The sequence below is a fragment of the Otolemur garnettii genome, unplaced genomic scaffold (assembly GCF_000181295.1).
Source record: "Otolemur garnettii isolate 467f Iridium unplaced genomic scaffold, OtoGar3 scaffold00108, whole genome shotgun sequence".
In the NCBI taxonomy this organism is placed as follows: domain Eukaryota; kingdom Metazoa; phylum Chordata; class Mammalia; order Primates; family Galagidae; genus Otolemur; species Otolemur garnettii.
In genome coordinates, this window is record NW_003852503.1 from 4,079,891 (window position 1) to 4,094,812 (window position 14,922).

At 48.4% G+C, this 14,922-nt stretch overlaps 1 protein-coding gene across 1 annotated transcript in view; it reads right to left on the reverse strand.

Annotated features, from left to right (window-relative positions):
* GRIK4 (glutamate ionotropic receptor kainate type subunit 4) overlaps positions 1 to 14,181 on the reverse strand; it is a 316,114-nt gene extending 301,933 nt beyond the window's left edge. Inside the window, exons 1-2 of the mRNA XM_003796804.2 lie at positions 14,071 to 14,181; positions 8,627 to 8,758 (exon numbers count right to left, since the gene is read on the reverse strand). Coding sequence (XP_003796852.1) covers positions 8,627 to 8,708 — 82 coding nt within the window. The 5' untranslated portion in view covers positions 8,709 to 8,758; positions 14,071 to 14,181. The remainder of the gene's footprint in view (positions 1 to 8,626; positions 8,759 to 14,070) is intronic.
* Positions 14,182 to 14,922: the final 741 nt, after the last annotated feature.

Consider the following 14,922-nt stretch of genomic DNA (forward strand, 5'->3'; position numbering starts at 1 on the left):
AACCAAGGTCACAAAAGATAGAACTCTACAAAGGTAGAACTCCTATCTGGGCAGCTTGGTTCCCAAGCCCAAGTTCTTGGTATTAACACATACACTATGCTGGGACTTTCCAGGAGTTCCCCATAATACATCTGATTCTGTCTTCCCCAGATTTCAGTCACAGGGAACAACCATTCAAGGTACCTGGGGGAGTGAGGGTAAAAGGGAAGGAAAGAAGAGGGGGACACGGGCCCCAGATGATCCCACCTGAAAGATAAGGAGTGAGAGGAGGGAGAAGGGCTGTTGCTGAGACCTGCCCCTGGGACAGAGGGTCAGAGCAGAGAAACTCTTTTCTAAAGGGGTCATGTGGGTAGAAGACTGTCGATTCCACAGGTGCACAAGCAGAGCTGGGTAGCGACTGCCCCTGGGTGATTCCCAAAGCCAGCACTGCAGCACCATCAGCCCAGCCAGACAAGTGTGCTTGCCAATACGTGCACGCCCAAGCCCCAGGTCCTCCCCACAACACTCCTCATCTGTGTGGGCTGAATGGTCCTCACCAACCCATCCCACCATGAGCTGACCAGACACCATCATTCCGCTCCAGGGGAAGAGACACAGAAGGGCTCCTGGGCAGCCGGCTAGCTGTCTGCAGCATCCTGCTGCCCAGCGCTTCTCCCCCCACCAGCCAAGCCCCAGCCTCCGCAAAGCCGATAGGGAATATGCTCCTATTTACCCAGACTAATGAGAGCTAAGTGTGACCACCCTCTTCCCCACAGCTGAGCCACGTGGCTGTGAGTGGGATGTGCCAGCTCTGACAACCCACACATGTACGTCCCACCCAGACTCACACACACTGAGGCCCTTGGCTGAGCTCTAGCATCGGTTTCCACACTGTCTGTGCTTCTCCAGCTCCTCCTCCAGCAGCCACAGGGAGGAAGGAAGCACCTAGACAGGCCAGGTGTACACCAACAAACAGAAGAATTATCAGGGCTATGATGTCTCACCTGGCTTATCCAAGCAGGGTCATGACTTATATTAGGCAAATAGTTGCTCAATTCTAAGCTTGTGTGAACAGTTATTAACAAGGATGCAATGATAATGGAATGCCTCCTAAAAGACTATGAGGAGAGATCAGACCCAGCTCCTGTAGCTCAGCGGCTAAGGCATCAGCCACATACACTGGAGCTGGTGGGTTTGAATCCAGCCCAGTCCTGCCAAACAACAATGACAGCTACAACCAAAAAAATAGGCAGGTGTTGTGGCAGTGCTTATAGTCCCAGCTACTTGGGAGGTTGAGGCAAGAGAATCACTTAAGCCCAAGAGTTTGAGGTTATTGTGAGCTGTGATGCCACAGCACTCTACCAACGGTGGCATTGTGAGACTCTGTCTCAAAAAAAAAGAGATCAAAGGTGAAAATACTATGTCAAGATTGAAAATGGTCTTAGAGGTAACAGGTGCAACACCCCTTTTGATGCTGAAATCCCTGTCATACCTGTCTGTGACTGCCTCCAGCTAGGGAGAACTTGATGTCCAAAATTGCCCATTCCATCTGCCTGGTAAACATTTTTGTACATGGAACCAAAATCTCCTTCCATAATTTCTACCTCTCCATCCCCCACCCCACACCCCAAAATAGAGCTTGCTAATGACTCACTCTACATCCTAAGACTTTCTATAAACCATTCCACAGAGCTGGAGACAGGCTTTTGAAATTCTGATGAAATATCAACATTGCTATTTTCCTAATACAATGTTCATTCCTCTCTGCTCAACCCACTTCTACCAGTCAGGTCCGCCAGCCAGCCTACCAGGCAGAGCTGGACCCTGCTCCATCCAACAGGGAAGTAGATACAATCAGGCCATAACATTCATTCAGGGAAGAAACAAGAGCCCGGGGAAACCCAGGCCATTCTAGCATAAATGAACACATGCAGCCACATACCAAAATTATATGGAAATCAGCTCTATTATCTAGGACTTTCACTTGTGGAACAACAGCCCCACGCCTTCATCTCTGACATGTCTGCCATCGGGACTGTTCCCAGAGATCAATCATGATATATTAAAGAAAACAGAATAGAAAACTTAATAATGTTTGGTGCCATTATTTGCCCGTTTTCTTTAGCTCAAGCTCATTTTGTGAGGCCTCAGGGATCAGTATGCTGGCCCCTGGTGGCTTTCAGATCTCACCCATCAACAATCCTGACCGATTACTCAGGACTCTGCCACCAGGCTGTCCTCAGACACTACTCCATTCACCTCCTTGAAATGACCACTCTTGCCTCTGACAACGCGATCACTCACCTCTGTACAGGCCTGGGCAAGTCACAAACCCTGGGAGCCTCAAGCTCCTTGCCACAAGATATGTTCACTTCTACCTGCCTTGCAGGTCATGGGGGAGATGGAATTAACACGTGGGTAAGAACACGCTGTACCCTGCAAATCACGGCACAGGTGTCATCAAACAGTGGACGGTCAAGAGTCCCGGACTACCCAAAGGGGCCTTTATCAACTCACTTCACTGTTTTGGACCCCAGGATTTCTTACCTGTAAAATGAAGCCTGTAGGCTTAATTCACCCTAACTTCTCAGCAGAAGAGACTATGGGCTGAGGTTGTAGCTTACAATGGGTTCTGGAAAGGGTGAGAGGGAAAATAACATCCAGAAAGCATCTTGTGTGGTACTCCCCAAGATTGAGGGAGCATGTGGGCTTGGACACTCCTGTAACTACCACCAAGTCTCCTCATCCGCCCTGAAAATGTGTCAGTGGCAGGGGTAGAGCACAGAGGAAACGAGAGACAGCCTTATACGCACAGATACCTGTGCATGTTTATCTTTGGCGAAGTATTTACTTTGCTAATTACATATTTGGCAGACTGACAGTAAAATTGGTTGACATTTTTGAGTCTTGACCAATGCCTAGGGGAAAAGAAGTTTGCAAAGTGACAGGTCAGCTCATGATTCAACACTTGCTATAGGTAATTTATTTAGCAAACATTGACTAAACCTACCACTATGGGCCAAATACCGTGCTTGACCCTGAGGATCAGACACAAGAAAGACACAGCCTCCCTGAGGTGCTCACCAGGGGAGAGATTTATGTTCAAGAAATCTTTCTATATTCCCTCTCTAGGTGACAGATGAAGGAGAAAGTCATCAATTTCTATTTGTCACTAATGTGAAAGACCAATTGACGGTCTATATGGGTGACTCAATTTGGAAGCAAGATGAAATGTTACATGCCTATCAAAATTTCATAAATCAAATCACATGGCAACATTATCAGAGGAGCCCACTACTAAGACAAACCCCACAGTGAAGCCTCTACAAGGTAAAGAACTCAGCTGGGATATTTGCATCTTGGTGCACCTGCTATATTTAAGACACAGCAGAACTGGTCTTAGGAGACCAGTGTTCTTCATTCTTCCTCCTCCCCCAACTCTCCTCTTATCTTCATCTTTACAACATTTGAATGCTCTGCATTGAATGTTCTCTGTACAAGTTTGAGCTCATAGGAGGGAACCAACTAAGTAAAAAATTATAGTTGTGAAGTGCTTGGGGGTCCTAGTAAGGCGAAGTGTCAAATAAATCCAAGCTCTTGCTGCTTCGCCACACAGGGAATCCTTAAACAAGAAAAAGATTCAATTGCTACAATAACTACTGAGGTGTCTAGGGTATCTATGCTGAGCAGGGCTTCCCTTGCTACCTGCAGCAAACCTCTGCAATCCCCAGGCCTCAGCTTCCTCATCTCTCACCTACACTTTGGGCCCTTAAGGAATTCTTTGAAGGTAAACGTGTCCCCACATCCCCCAAGGAACTATATGGACAATAATGATTCCATATTTCAATTCCTTTACCAGACAGAACCCAATATATTTAATGTGACTGCTGTGATAATGGAATATCCCAAATGTCTCCAGGGGGTCCCTAGCTGCAGAAGAGTAGAAAGAGACAGGTTTAGAGACAGACAGGTTTGAACTTCAGTACTTGTGTAACCTTAGATGTGTTATTTAAACTGTCTAAGCCTCTGTTTCCTTTTTTTAGAGACAGAGTCTCACTTTGTTGCCCTCAGTAGAGTGCCGTGGCATCACAGCTCATAGCAACCTCCAGCTCTTGGGCTTAAGCAATTCTCTTGCCTCAGCCTCCCGAGTAGCTGGGACTACAGGTGCCTGTCACAATGCCCGGCTATTTTTTGTTGCAGTTTGGCCAGGGCTGGGTTTAAACCCACCACCCTTGGTATATGGGGCCGGCGCCCTACTCACTGAGCCACAGGTGCCGCCCTGAGCCTCTATTTCTTCATCTGTAACACAGGATCATTAATTCCAACATGAAGATTGACTGAGATTTGGGAAATACCTAGCCCAGTGCTTGGTCAAGAGTAAGGCCTTTTTAGGTGGGAGTTACTATTTTAATATTATTATTTATTTAGCACCATATGCGCTTAGCACATAGCATTCAATTAATATTTGTTGAGTCGATTAATGAATGAAAAATCACATCCCTGCATTTATTATTCCAGCCAAAACTTTCAGTAAAACCCAGCCAGGATCTTTAGCCCATTCCTATTCTCTCTTTTAAGACAAACAGAGAACGGACATTTACTCCTTCTCTACTTTCTTTTTCTTCTTCCACTTCCTCCAATAAGTCTACCTCTTTCAGAACAGGTCAAACCAGAAGAAAGCACTTTAAAACAATTGCCAAGCATGTTATTGGAGACCCCGGTCTTTCTTGTTGTTGTTGTTGCAGTTTGGTTGAGGCCAGGTTCAGACCCACCACCCTCAGTATATGGGGCTGGCATCCTACCCACTGAGCCACAGGCGCTGCCCCAGAGACTCTGGTCTTACATGGGCCATGAATCCATCTACCCATCACATTTATGGAGCTACAGTGATACCTTTGCACACATCATGTGCCAGGCCCTTGTGTCAGGGAATAACACTCCCACGGAGTTCAGAGTCTAGTGGGAAAGTACCGTAATAATTAGATACAACATGGCAAGTGCTGGAACAGAAGCATGTGTGGGGGAATGGGAAAACGGTAGGAAAAAGAGGAATTCTCCTGGGATGGACATGATAACACTGGGAATAGACTTTGCAGAGGAAGAGCCATTTAAGCCAATGGTGATGGAGAAGGAAGAAAGGGAAGGGTCGGGGGAGAGTTAGGAGAAGTTGGAGTTGTTTTCCAGGCAGAGCAGATGGAATGGGCGGAAGACCACCACAGGCAGAATAAGAGGAAGGGGTAAGTCCTGGAGCAATCCTGGTATATTTGGGTCACAATGACCAGTTCAGTGTAGCCAAAATACAAGGCAGAGGAAGCAGTAACTAGTGGCAGACTGGAAAGAGTCTTGTGTTCACTCAGCTAACAAATACTTAATTGGGTATGGAAGACAGTGTTTTTAACCTTTTATCTCACAGCACACTTGTACCTGTAGTTAAACTTCCACACACGCTTAAATTATGCTGATCAAAAGACAGAGTAAAAAGAAGAATATACTCACCGTGCTTTGAACTTCTTTCAAAAATAAGTAAGTGAGTGATCTTTAAAAATGTTTGTGGCACACCTAAGATCCTCTCTCTGCATACCAGCGAGCGTGTGTGGCACACGGGTTGAAAATCACTGATCTAAGGTGTTGGGGCAAAGGTAACGTTTATCAACGCCTGAGAATTTTTCTGAATAGGACTGAAGGTAACTACAAGAGAACGTCATCTTCATATACTGTTGAAGGTGCTTTTGCTTCCCAGTGGTGAAGGGAGCTTACGGGTGCTCAGGAAAGAGAACACTGGAACAGGAGTCAAGGTCATTGATCTCTAGAGCCAGCTGCTACCACCTTGGCCAAACTACCGCCCTCTTTGGGCTGGTTTCATCATTTGCAAGATGAGCAGGTTGAAGAACAGCTCCTTACAGCCTCTTATGGATCTAAGATAGTAAGACGACCACCTCTGATCTCTGTAAGTAACAGAGGGCTGCAGGGATGGGGTGGGGGCTTCTCAGGATATTTATTAACTGAAAGCTTCACAGTCATCACTCAGAGGACCAGAGGGAGAATAACAAAATCAAAAAACATTTTCAGAAGATGGATGATGGAAGAGGCTGACATATGTGCAAGAGTTTGGGGAATTTATGCAGCCAGCCTCGCAGCCATAAATAAAATCCCTTTCTCTTACCCAAAATCTCATTCAGGGGGTAAACACCAAACACCGTAATAGACAATTTGGCTGTATCTCGTGCCCCCTGCCTCACTTGAATGAAAAACAGCCAGCACAAAGCAGGGTAATGGGTTCGACCGCCTCCTTCCAAACATCCATATTGTCATGGACAGACAAGGCGGAGGAAATGGGGCAATTTATCTCTGCGATTCCTGGGCCCTTCCTACAGCCCCGCTCTGACAGCCATCCATTCCGAGGCTGGGTGTGGAGGAGACACCCAGAAAACCCCAAAGGCAGGGAGAAGTGACCCCTGGGAAGGTGGAAGGAGTAGCAGCCCCTCCCTTTCCCATAAGCCTCTCAAAGACTTGGGAGACCCCAGCCCCACCAGTGCTGGCCCAGCCCACCTGGGCGCAAGGCTGCCTGCTGCTAAGCACAGCTCCTGTGTTTCTTGACCTACTTCTCTCCCCATCCCTGCCCTACTCCGCATCCCCTCTGGAGTCCATCTAATTAACACCTTTCCATCCGTAAAGACTTTTAAAGGCTCCAGCATGTAGGATAACCGAGGAAGACAGGGAAATGGGTCTTGGCATTGCCGTTTGCTTTTTCTTTTCTTTTCCCTCTCTTTGTTAGTTTAATGCTGCTTCCTGGCCTCCACTGAAGATTAGGCCCTTTTTGACAGTGCCAGCCAGCAGGGCCGCTGGCAGGAAATCGGCTGGAAGTGGCCTGGCGTGAACCAAAACCGAGGCCAGCAGAGTTTTGACGATGCCGGACAAGCACTGTTCAGAGTGTGGGTTGAGGAGCATGAGGGGTCCCTTTGAAGCCCTGTTGTTGGTGTAGCAGCCAAAAGAGGGATCTGCTCAGCTCCGCTTCCCTCCCAAGAATAAGTGTCAGGTGAGGTGCTGCTGATTCTGGCTCAATCCCTTTCTGTTCTCCATTAGTGACAAATGGAAATTGATGGGTTACCACTTTATCCGCTCATTTAGAGGAGGACCAAACCTCACAGCAAATGCTGAATAACTGCAGGCATCTTATAAATTAAACATCTTAAGGATATGAACCGTTTTGCATTGCCACTAAGCAGAATTAAATTAGGTTTTGATGTTTCTGTAGAAATGAATGGAAAAGGGGGAGGGAATATTTTGTTTTTAATTCCCTTTTTTAAAGCATGCAGAGCAGTGCATCGAGGGCAGGGTGAGGGGGAGAATTGAGTCTCCTGTCCACATTTCTGATTCTGATCAGCTGCCTCTGCATATGCACAGAAAAAAGTGCCCACAGGTAACAGGCAGCAGCTCACGGACCTGCAGGCTCGGCCTCTGGCATGTGATGCCCGGCCTGGCCAGGGTCTCAGAGGCTGGCCTGCCTCTGCCCACACCGCTTCTCCTGATCACCACCCACATGCCAACCTGACTGCAGCTGGAGGAATTCAGGAGCTTTAAGTCAATTCCCTGGACTCGGCCTCAAACCATCTTTGTTCTAAGTCGTCTGCCTTTTAGATTCAGGGTTAGGATCTAGGATCCTGGCTTTGCTTGCACCCTAGCCCCAGTCTGGGAAAAGGGGCCTATGTGGTTATCAGTCTAGAAAACTTGCCTTGGATCTGGGTTCAGATCCCTCTAAGACTGCCACTTAACCTTGCCTCTGGGGTCCTCCTGTCAGATGGGTTTTCTTACGGCCAACAACCTACTTGCCTATGTTCAGCACTGCTGTGTCAGGCAGCCATCTACACTGTCCCCTATCCCCACACACATTTCTTCTCCAACATCCCACATCTGTCCTGACTCCATGGAGACAGATTCTCTATGGCTGAGCCAGATAACCACACTGTGCCTGCCAGACTAGACTGTGTCCCCATCCCTGTAACTGGGGTTGTGTCCCTCGGACCCAGGAGCTAGAGTGCCTTGACCTGCAGCTGATGAGCCTTGTTCCGCCCTGGCAGGAGAAGAGACATCAATTTCCAGAGCCTTCTCCTCCAGGATGTGCATGCGGATGGCACTGAAGGCAGCTCTGTCTGCCCGTTACCTAGAGTGGGTGTCCACACTGCAACAGGGACAAGGGAGACTCTACAGTGACCCTGCCATCCCTCTCAGAGGCAGGCCACAGCAAGCAAAGATTAGACTTTGTAGTTAAGGGCCCTTCTAAGCAGCCAGGCCAGGGTAACCCAGCAGACTTCTGGCTTCATCCAAACTGGACACAGCACGCTTTGCAGGAAGCCTTCTTAGACTGATCAGAGGAGAAGAGAAGTGATCTCTTATCTGCAGACCTGGACGTGGCATCCCCGGACGTGGCATCCCCATGGCCACGCTCACTCTCCTTCACTAACATGCTAGGCAGAGTCCATCACAAACCACACCACACAGCTGCATCTTCATTCTAGTCACCAGGGAGCTCAGCAGCTGACCAAATCAGAGCCTGTCGGTTGGCCCACCACCACCACCTTTGCCCCAGCCAAACTTGGGAGGGCCCAGTGCACGGTCTGGGCACCATCCAGGGCTGGGCCGCACTTACCGATCCTCAGGGAGTGCGGGCTGCAGGCGACCATCACGAGCCACGCAGGAAGCAGCGCCAAAGGCGCCGAGACGCGGGGCATCTTCCATAAATCCTCATGGAGCCCTCTGCTGGTCTGGGCATGACATAACTCTGTGAGAGAGCGGTGGAGCACGTGAGTCCTGCACCCCCAGCCAGGCAGCCACCCCATCCCCGTGACCCACGTTGCCAAGAGCACCCCCAGGAACTCTGTGGGGAGGGCCACCATCCCTCCAGGAGGACTTCCAGGCAAAGCCATAGAGTTGGAGGGGCCCCTGTGTCTCTCCTCCCTCCGCAAAAAGGCCCATGTTCCAATTTTCACCCCTAATCAACAAGGGGGCAGGCTGCAATGACTGTGGTTGGCTGATTCTTGGCACCTCATTGGAAATGAAGACCTTCATCTGCCCTTAGAGACCTGGAGCCGTGGGTCAGCAGAAGGGCGGGGGGATAATCGTCCCACTGTCCCGAATAGCCCATGTGGCATACTGGGGCAGTGTGGGTTGGGCCCATCTCCTCGCTTGCCAGCTATGTAGTTGTCATGAGGCTCTCTCTTTATCTCAGCTCAGGTTCCTCATATATAAAAGTGGCACAACAAGCCCTCCCAGTGGGGCTGAACTTAGGACTACCCAAGGTAACACAGGAGAAACTGCCACACCCAGGTTTCTAAACAAGGGGCCACAAAGGTCAGGCCCTCCCAGGCCCAGACAGGAGAGGTTTATTTGCAGCAAATACTGAGGGCAGAAGCACATAGCCCAGGGCATCAGCTGGTCTCCATGTCTGCTCTGCTGCTTGTTGAAAACTGCTAAGCCCCACCCCATCCTTCCTCTATCAGCCCCTCTCCCCCTTCCTGAGGAGGGTGGGCCCCTTATGTCAAAGCCAGAACTTTGGAGGGGGCTGCCTCTCCTCAAGGTGGCACAGGCATTGTCCCCACACTGTGACCTTTCAGACATGCAGACCCAGAGTCTGTAGGTGGCCACAGCCTTCCCATCACTGGGGTGGGGGTGGGGCTGGTGAGCATCTGGATAAGCTAAGCCCGGGTGCCCTTGGTTAGGACAGCAGCATTGTTTGCTCCAGCCACCCCCTAGCCAGACAACCCAACAGGAAAATGGGCAAAAGACTCGAACAGACAATTCTCTAAAAAACACATCCTATGGCCTCCATACATGTGGAAAGGTGCTCAGCATTGGGCATCAGGAAAATCCAACTGGAGGCTTGGCACCCATAGCACAGTGGTTACGGCGCCAACCACATACACTGAGGGTGGTGGGTTCGAACACAGCGTGGACCAGCTAAACAACAATGACAACTACAACAAAAAATAGCCAGGCGTTGTAGCAGGTGCCTGTAGTCCCAGCTACTTGGGAGACTGAGGCAAGAGAATCGCTTACCAACTGGAAACCACAATAATATATTGCTATAATCCCACCAGGATGACTTAAAAAAAAAAAGATAACATCAAGTATTAGGATGTGAAACAACTAGAGCGCTCATAGGGTGTTAGTGGAAACATAAATTGATACAACTGCTTTGGAAAACTGGTCTGCTATAGTTTTACACGCCCCTAGTGACCTAGTAACTCCACTCCCAGGTGGGTAGCATACACCCCCCAGAAAGGCTTGTATGTGCTCACTGAAGATGGACTGGAATGTTTTTGGCAACACTGTTTGGGTTTCCCCAAACTTGAAACTACTCAAATATCCAACAGCAGCATGGAGAAATACAGTGCATATTTGCACAATGGAATGTTATACAGATATGAAAATGAATAATTGACAATTCCTTGCAATTGCATAGCGGGAATATCATAAATATTGAGGAAAAAAATCCAGGCACCCATAGTGTCATTCTATCTACATAAAGTGCAAAAACAGACAAGACTTTTCTGGGCTGTTAGAAGTCCAGTTAGAGGCTAATGGTTGAGGTAGCAGTGGGCAGAAGACCACAGTGCTTCTGTCTGGGTGCTGGTGGCCCAGGTGCATTCAGGTTGTGAAAACTCACTGAGCTGTGTATTTATGCTATGCACACTTTTCCTGAAGTGTGTTATGTTGTTCAGGGGCACCCTTGCATGCCCCCCTCCACAGGTTCAGTGTTCCAGCCACATCCAGCATCTTGCATTTCCCACGCACACGCTGCTTTCTCTGTCTGAAACGTGGTCCTCTGCTCACCCCTGCCACAGGCCAGGATTAGGCCCTCTCTGCAAGCTGCCATGGCAGCCTAGCACGGCTGATAGTAGCCCTTTCCCCTCTTTTGCTGTTTACTTTATGCGTCTACATCTGGGATCCGTGTGGGTTTCTTAAGGGCAAGGACTGTTTTGAGTCTCCTGTCCTATCCCCAGAGTCCACTTATACATAATAGGTGCACAGCACATATTTGTTCAATGAATGGAAAGCCGCAAGCAATTGCCTGTTGGAGGGAGACAGAGGAAAATAAAGGGTAAAGGATTGGGGTAAAGGCAACTCTGCTGTCGGCAAATCAGGCCCAGAATCTTTGTTCTTTAATTCATGGGTGTTGGTGCAGGGATAGATTAAAGCAAACACAGTCTCAAGGGAAGCGAGACATTCTTACTCATTATAGATAAAGTTGATTATTCAGTGATTTCCTGTCTCCCCACTAGAATTTAAGCTCAATAGAGGTGGGGCAGGGGCAGAAATCTTGCTTGGCTTTATCCCCAGGGCCTAGAACAGTGCTTGGTGCATGCTATGATCTCAATAAATATTTGTTGAGTTTATATGAATGATCTGTGAAAGAGCAAAGAACTTGAAAAATCTGGTTAGGCTATATAAAAGTAATACTAAATACAATCATCAAATGTCTTCCCCTTATGCCCAATCAGCATGCTGTAAAATAATTATCATGCAGACTGCTAACTAGGTGTCAGATTAGCCTGTATAAATTTTATTTGATGACAAAACTATACTCAGTTTGCAGAGGCATGACTTTTATTATCCACAGCCTAGAAGCTTGGCTGATTCTGGAGACCATAGTTAAGGACGACAATGGCTCAGGTCCCGGGATGCTCTTGGGCCTCAGCTATGTGCCCCTGGGCATTAGCGAGAAGTAATCTCTTCCCAAACCTTAGGAGAACAGATAGAACCACCACGTTGCATGTGTCTAAGGTTTAGCAGTTTGCAAAGTTCTTTCCCCAGTCTTTATCATGTTTCAAGCTCTATTACAGATGGGGGAGCTGCACCCAAGGAAAGAGATGTACCTAGTTGAAGGTCACACAGCTGTCCAGAGGCAGAGCCAGAGCTAGTCAGGTCCCTGACTCCAGTGGCTTTTCTTTTATATCTGAATTAACTGTTATAAAGCAGAAATACGAAGCTTTTAGATGCTTCATCAAAAAATGCAAAGAAATTTGAGGTCTTACTTTCCTGTTAATGTTAAGATGAATCCAGTCTTAGGATCTAACAGTGTGGCCTTCATCAGCTGAAAATATTTTAATAATTTAAAGGTAAAAAAGAAAATTATCCAGGAAATATAGCACCAAGATGCTCTTTCTATTAACATTACCCCCTGATGGGGGGTGGTCACCTCCTCCCATGGTTTATTAGCACCTGAATGCTGGGGCCTCTAAATCAGTATCTCAAGCCCAGGACAATGGTACTTACACACCTGTCTCCCGAATCCCCACCTGTATGTCCCAGAGCACTTCCAACACACCTTGTTCTAAAGAGAAGACCTCATCTCCACCATACCCACCATCTGCTTCTCCTTCTTAGTAGGTGGAATCACAATCCACCAGTCACCCAAGCCAGAAAGCTGAGACTCTGCCTAGATTTCTCCATCCCCACACTCCCACATCTAGTCAGTCATCAAATTCTGACAGCTCTGCCTCTTAAACACCACACCCTTCTCTCTCCACCGCCACCAGCTGTCCGAGTGCAGACATTTGTCAGAATGTCGAGCCCAGACCTATGGGACAGCATCCTTAGAGGTCTCTGTCCTCTGGTCTTCCCCTCTTCAGTCAGTTCTCCACGCAGTGGCCAGGGGCTTCTTACTGAAACACAAACTTGATAATGGCCCTCTCCTGCTCCGAAGTCACAGGCAGTTCTCCACTGCATAGGGGATCAAGGGCAAACCCCTCACTCCAACAGACAAACCCTTGCATGATCTGGGCCCCAACTCACTGGCACCTGACACTTGGCAGAGCTGATGCCCCACTGCTCCAAACGTGCTGCGTCCTTTCACCATGCTCCCATGCCCTGCACGTGCAGTCCCATCCCTGATGGCCTGCAAACCATCTTCTCCAGGCTCACCTCATTATCGCCCCTCCCCAACTGCTGCCACTACCCCAGAACACCCCTCACTGGGGCCCACATCCTGCTATGACAACAATGACATCTGTCTCCCTGTAGAAGGTAAGCTTGGATGACAGAGAGTGTGCCAAGCACCTCGCACCCTACCTGGCACATAGTAGGTGCTCTGTTAATATTGACTGGATGTGAGTTAATGAACAGATGGTATCAAAAAGGCATTTTCTGACTTTACACCAACATAAAATCAATCCGCAGTTTGGCATGTACATTTTGTATATTTGCTGCAGTTAAAACTAATGACTTCAGCAGACATAATGCTGCAGATGCAGGCAAAGGGTAATCACAGCAATATGTATTGGCAAGGGGAGGGAAGCCAACATTTACTTCCTTTTTATTATATGCCTGGGTCTTGGGCTGGCAGTCACAGGTAAGGACGTGGATTTGGGTCCTACATTGCTAGGTACTAGCTCTACACCTCAGGCAAGGAGCTAGCTAACTTCTCTAAACCTTGATTTCTTCAGGTGTAATACGGGAATGATAATAGTTCCCTCATAGAATTGTTATGAGGGCGGAATGATGAGATGCTTGTGCAGAGCTGTTCACAGTAAGCACTCGATAAATTCCAACTCTTCATGACCGCTACATTCACCCCATAAGACAGCATTGCCTCTCACTTCACAACAGAGGAGGCTGAGACACAGAAAGGCTCAGTAATGTAACAGAGTTCATGCAACTAAAGCAGCAGAGCTGGGGTTCAGATCTAAGAGTGTCTGACCATGGGTGAGCACGAGCCCCACGCTCCTCCTTTGACTAGAGTTGACTATGGGAGGGCTGGCCAGATGTAAACTGAAAGCAGGTGTACAAGCCTGGCTTTGACTTCCAAGGGTCTCAGGCAGTGGCCACCTTAACAAAGTTGCTCTTCAGTGCTGCACTTTAGGTAAATTGGAAGACAGAGCCTCAAACATAGCATGTTCCCATGTAATTGAGGGCATTGTTCTAGATACCCATCAGTAACCTTGCCCATCACAATGCGTGCAGAGTTACCACCCAGCCTGGTTGTAGCCCAGCTGCACCTGGCTCTGGACCTTATTAAGTAAATGCTCTTGAGCAGCTACACCCCTTGGAGCCTGCAGCCTTGCCCATCAGTGACACGGGAATAACTGTGCCCACCTTCGGAGTGATGAGCACCAGGAGAGCAGAGAACAATGTGGACTTTTCCACCTGTGTCCCCAGTGCCTAACACGGGCTAGCACAGAGTAGGCACTCACAAAATATCTGTTGAAATAATGAAAGAATCCTATCAGAAAATATATGTGGAAAATGTTCCATCAGTTGTAAAGTATTTATTCTTGAGTGACAGCTGGTGCCCTTGGCCACGAGGACTTCATAATCCAGGTGCGATTCCCCCACCCTTGTAAACTCTCCTCCTTGATCATCCCTGCCCTTGCTATCCCTAGCTCATGGGAGCCTGAAACATACACTGTGAATGGAGCAGCAATCCTGGAGCTGACACTTCTGAGTGCTCACCTCTGCTTAAACATTTACCTGCCACGCCCACTCCCTCACCCTAACACCAAAACTCAGACGTCCCTACTGTTTCCAGAAGGGGAACCTAATTTTCGGTTTTTCCCAATCCTAAGACTGGTCAGCTTCCCCAAGCTAGAAAATCCTCTATTGTGTCTTTCACATCGAATGGTCTCTGGCCCCCTGTCCCATGCTCCTATTTTGAATGCAAGCCCCAGGAGGGTCTTATTTGAGGCTGAGCCTTCAGCACCATGGACAGTGCCTGGTGCGCGGCTGCTACAGATGTTGAAAGGGTGAATGGATGAATGGCCACTTAACTTTGCACTAAAGAGGGGCAGGGGAACATCTCTTTCAGGCATGTATCACCTGACACACTTGCTGTAGTGCTGATACCGAGTAATTTAGTCAATGTTTGCTGATTCATAAGCAGCAGCCAGTTCATAAGCACGGACAGCTCGCTGGATTCTGGCCATGCTTGTGCTGCCTGGACTCCCTCGG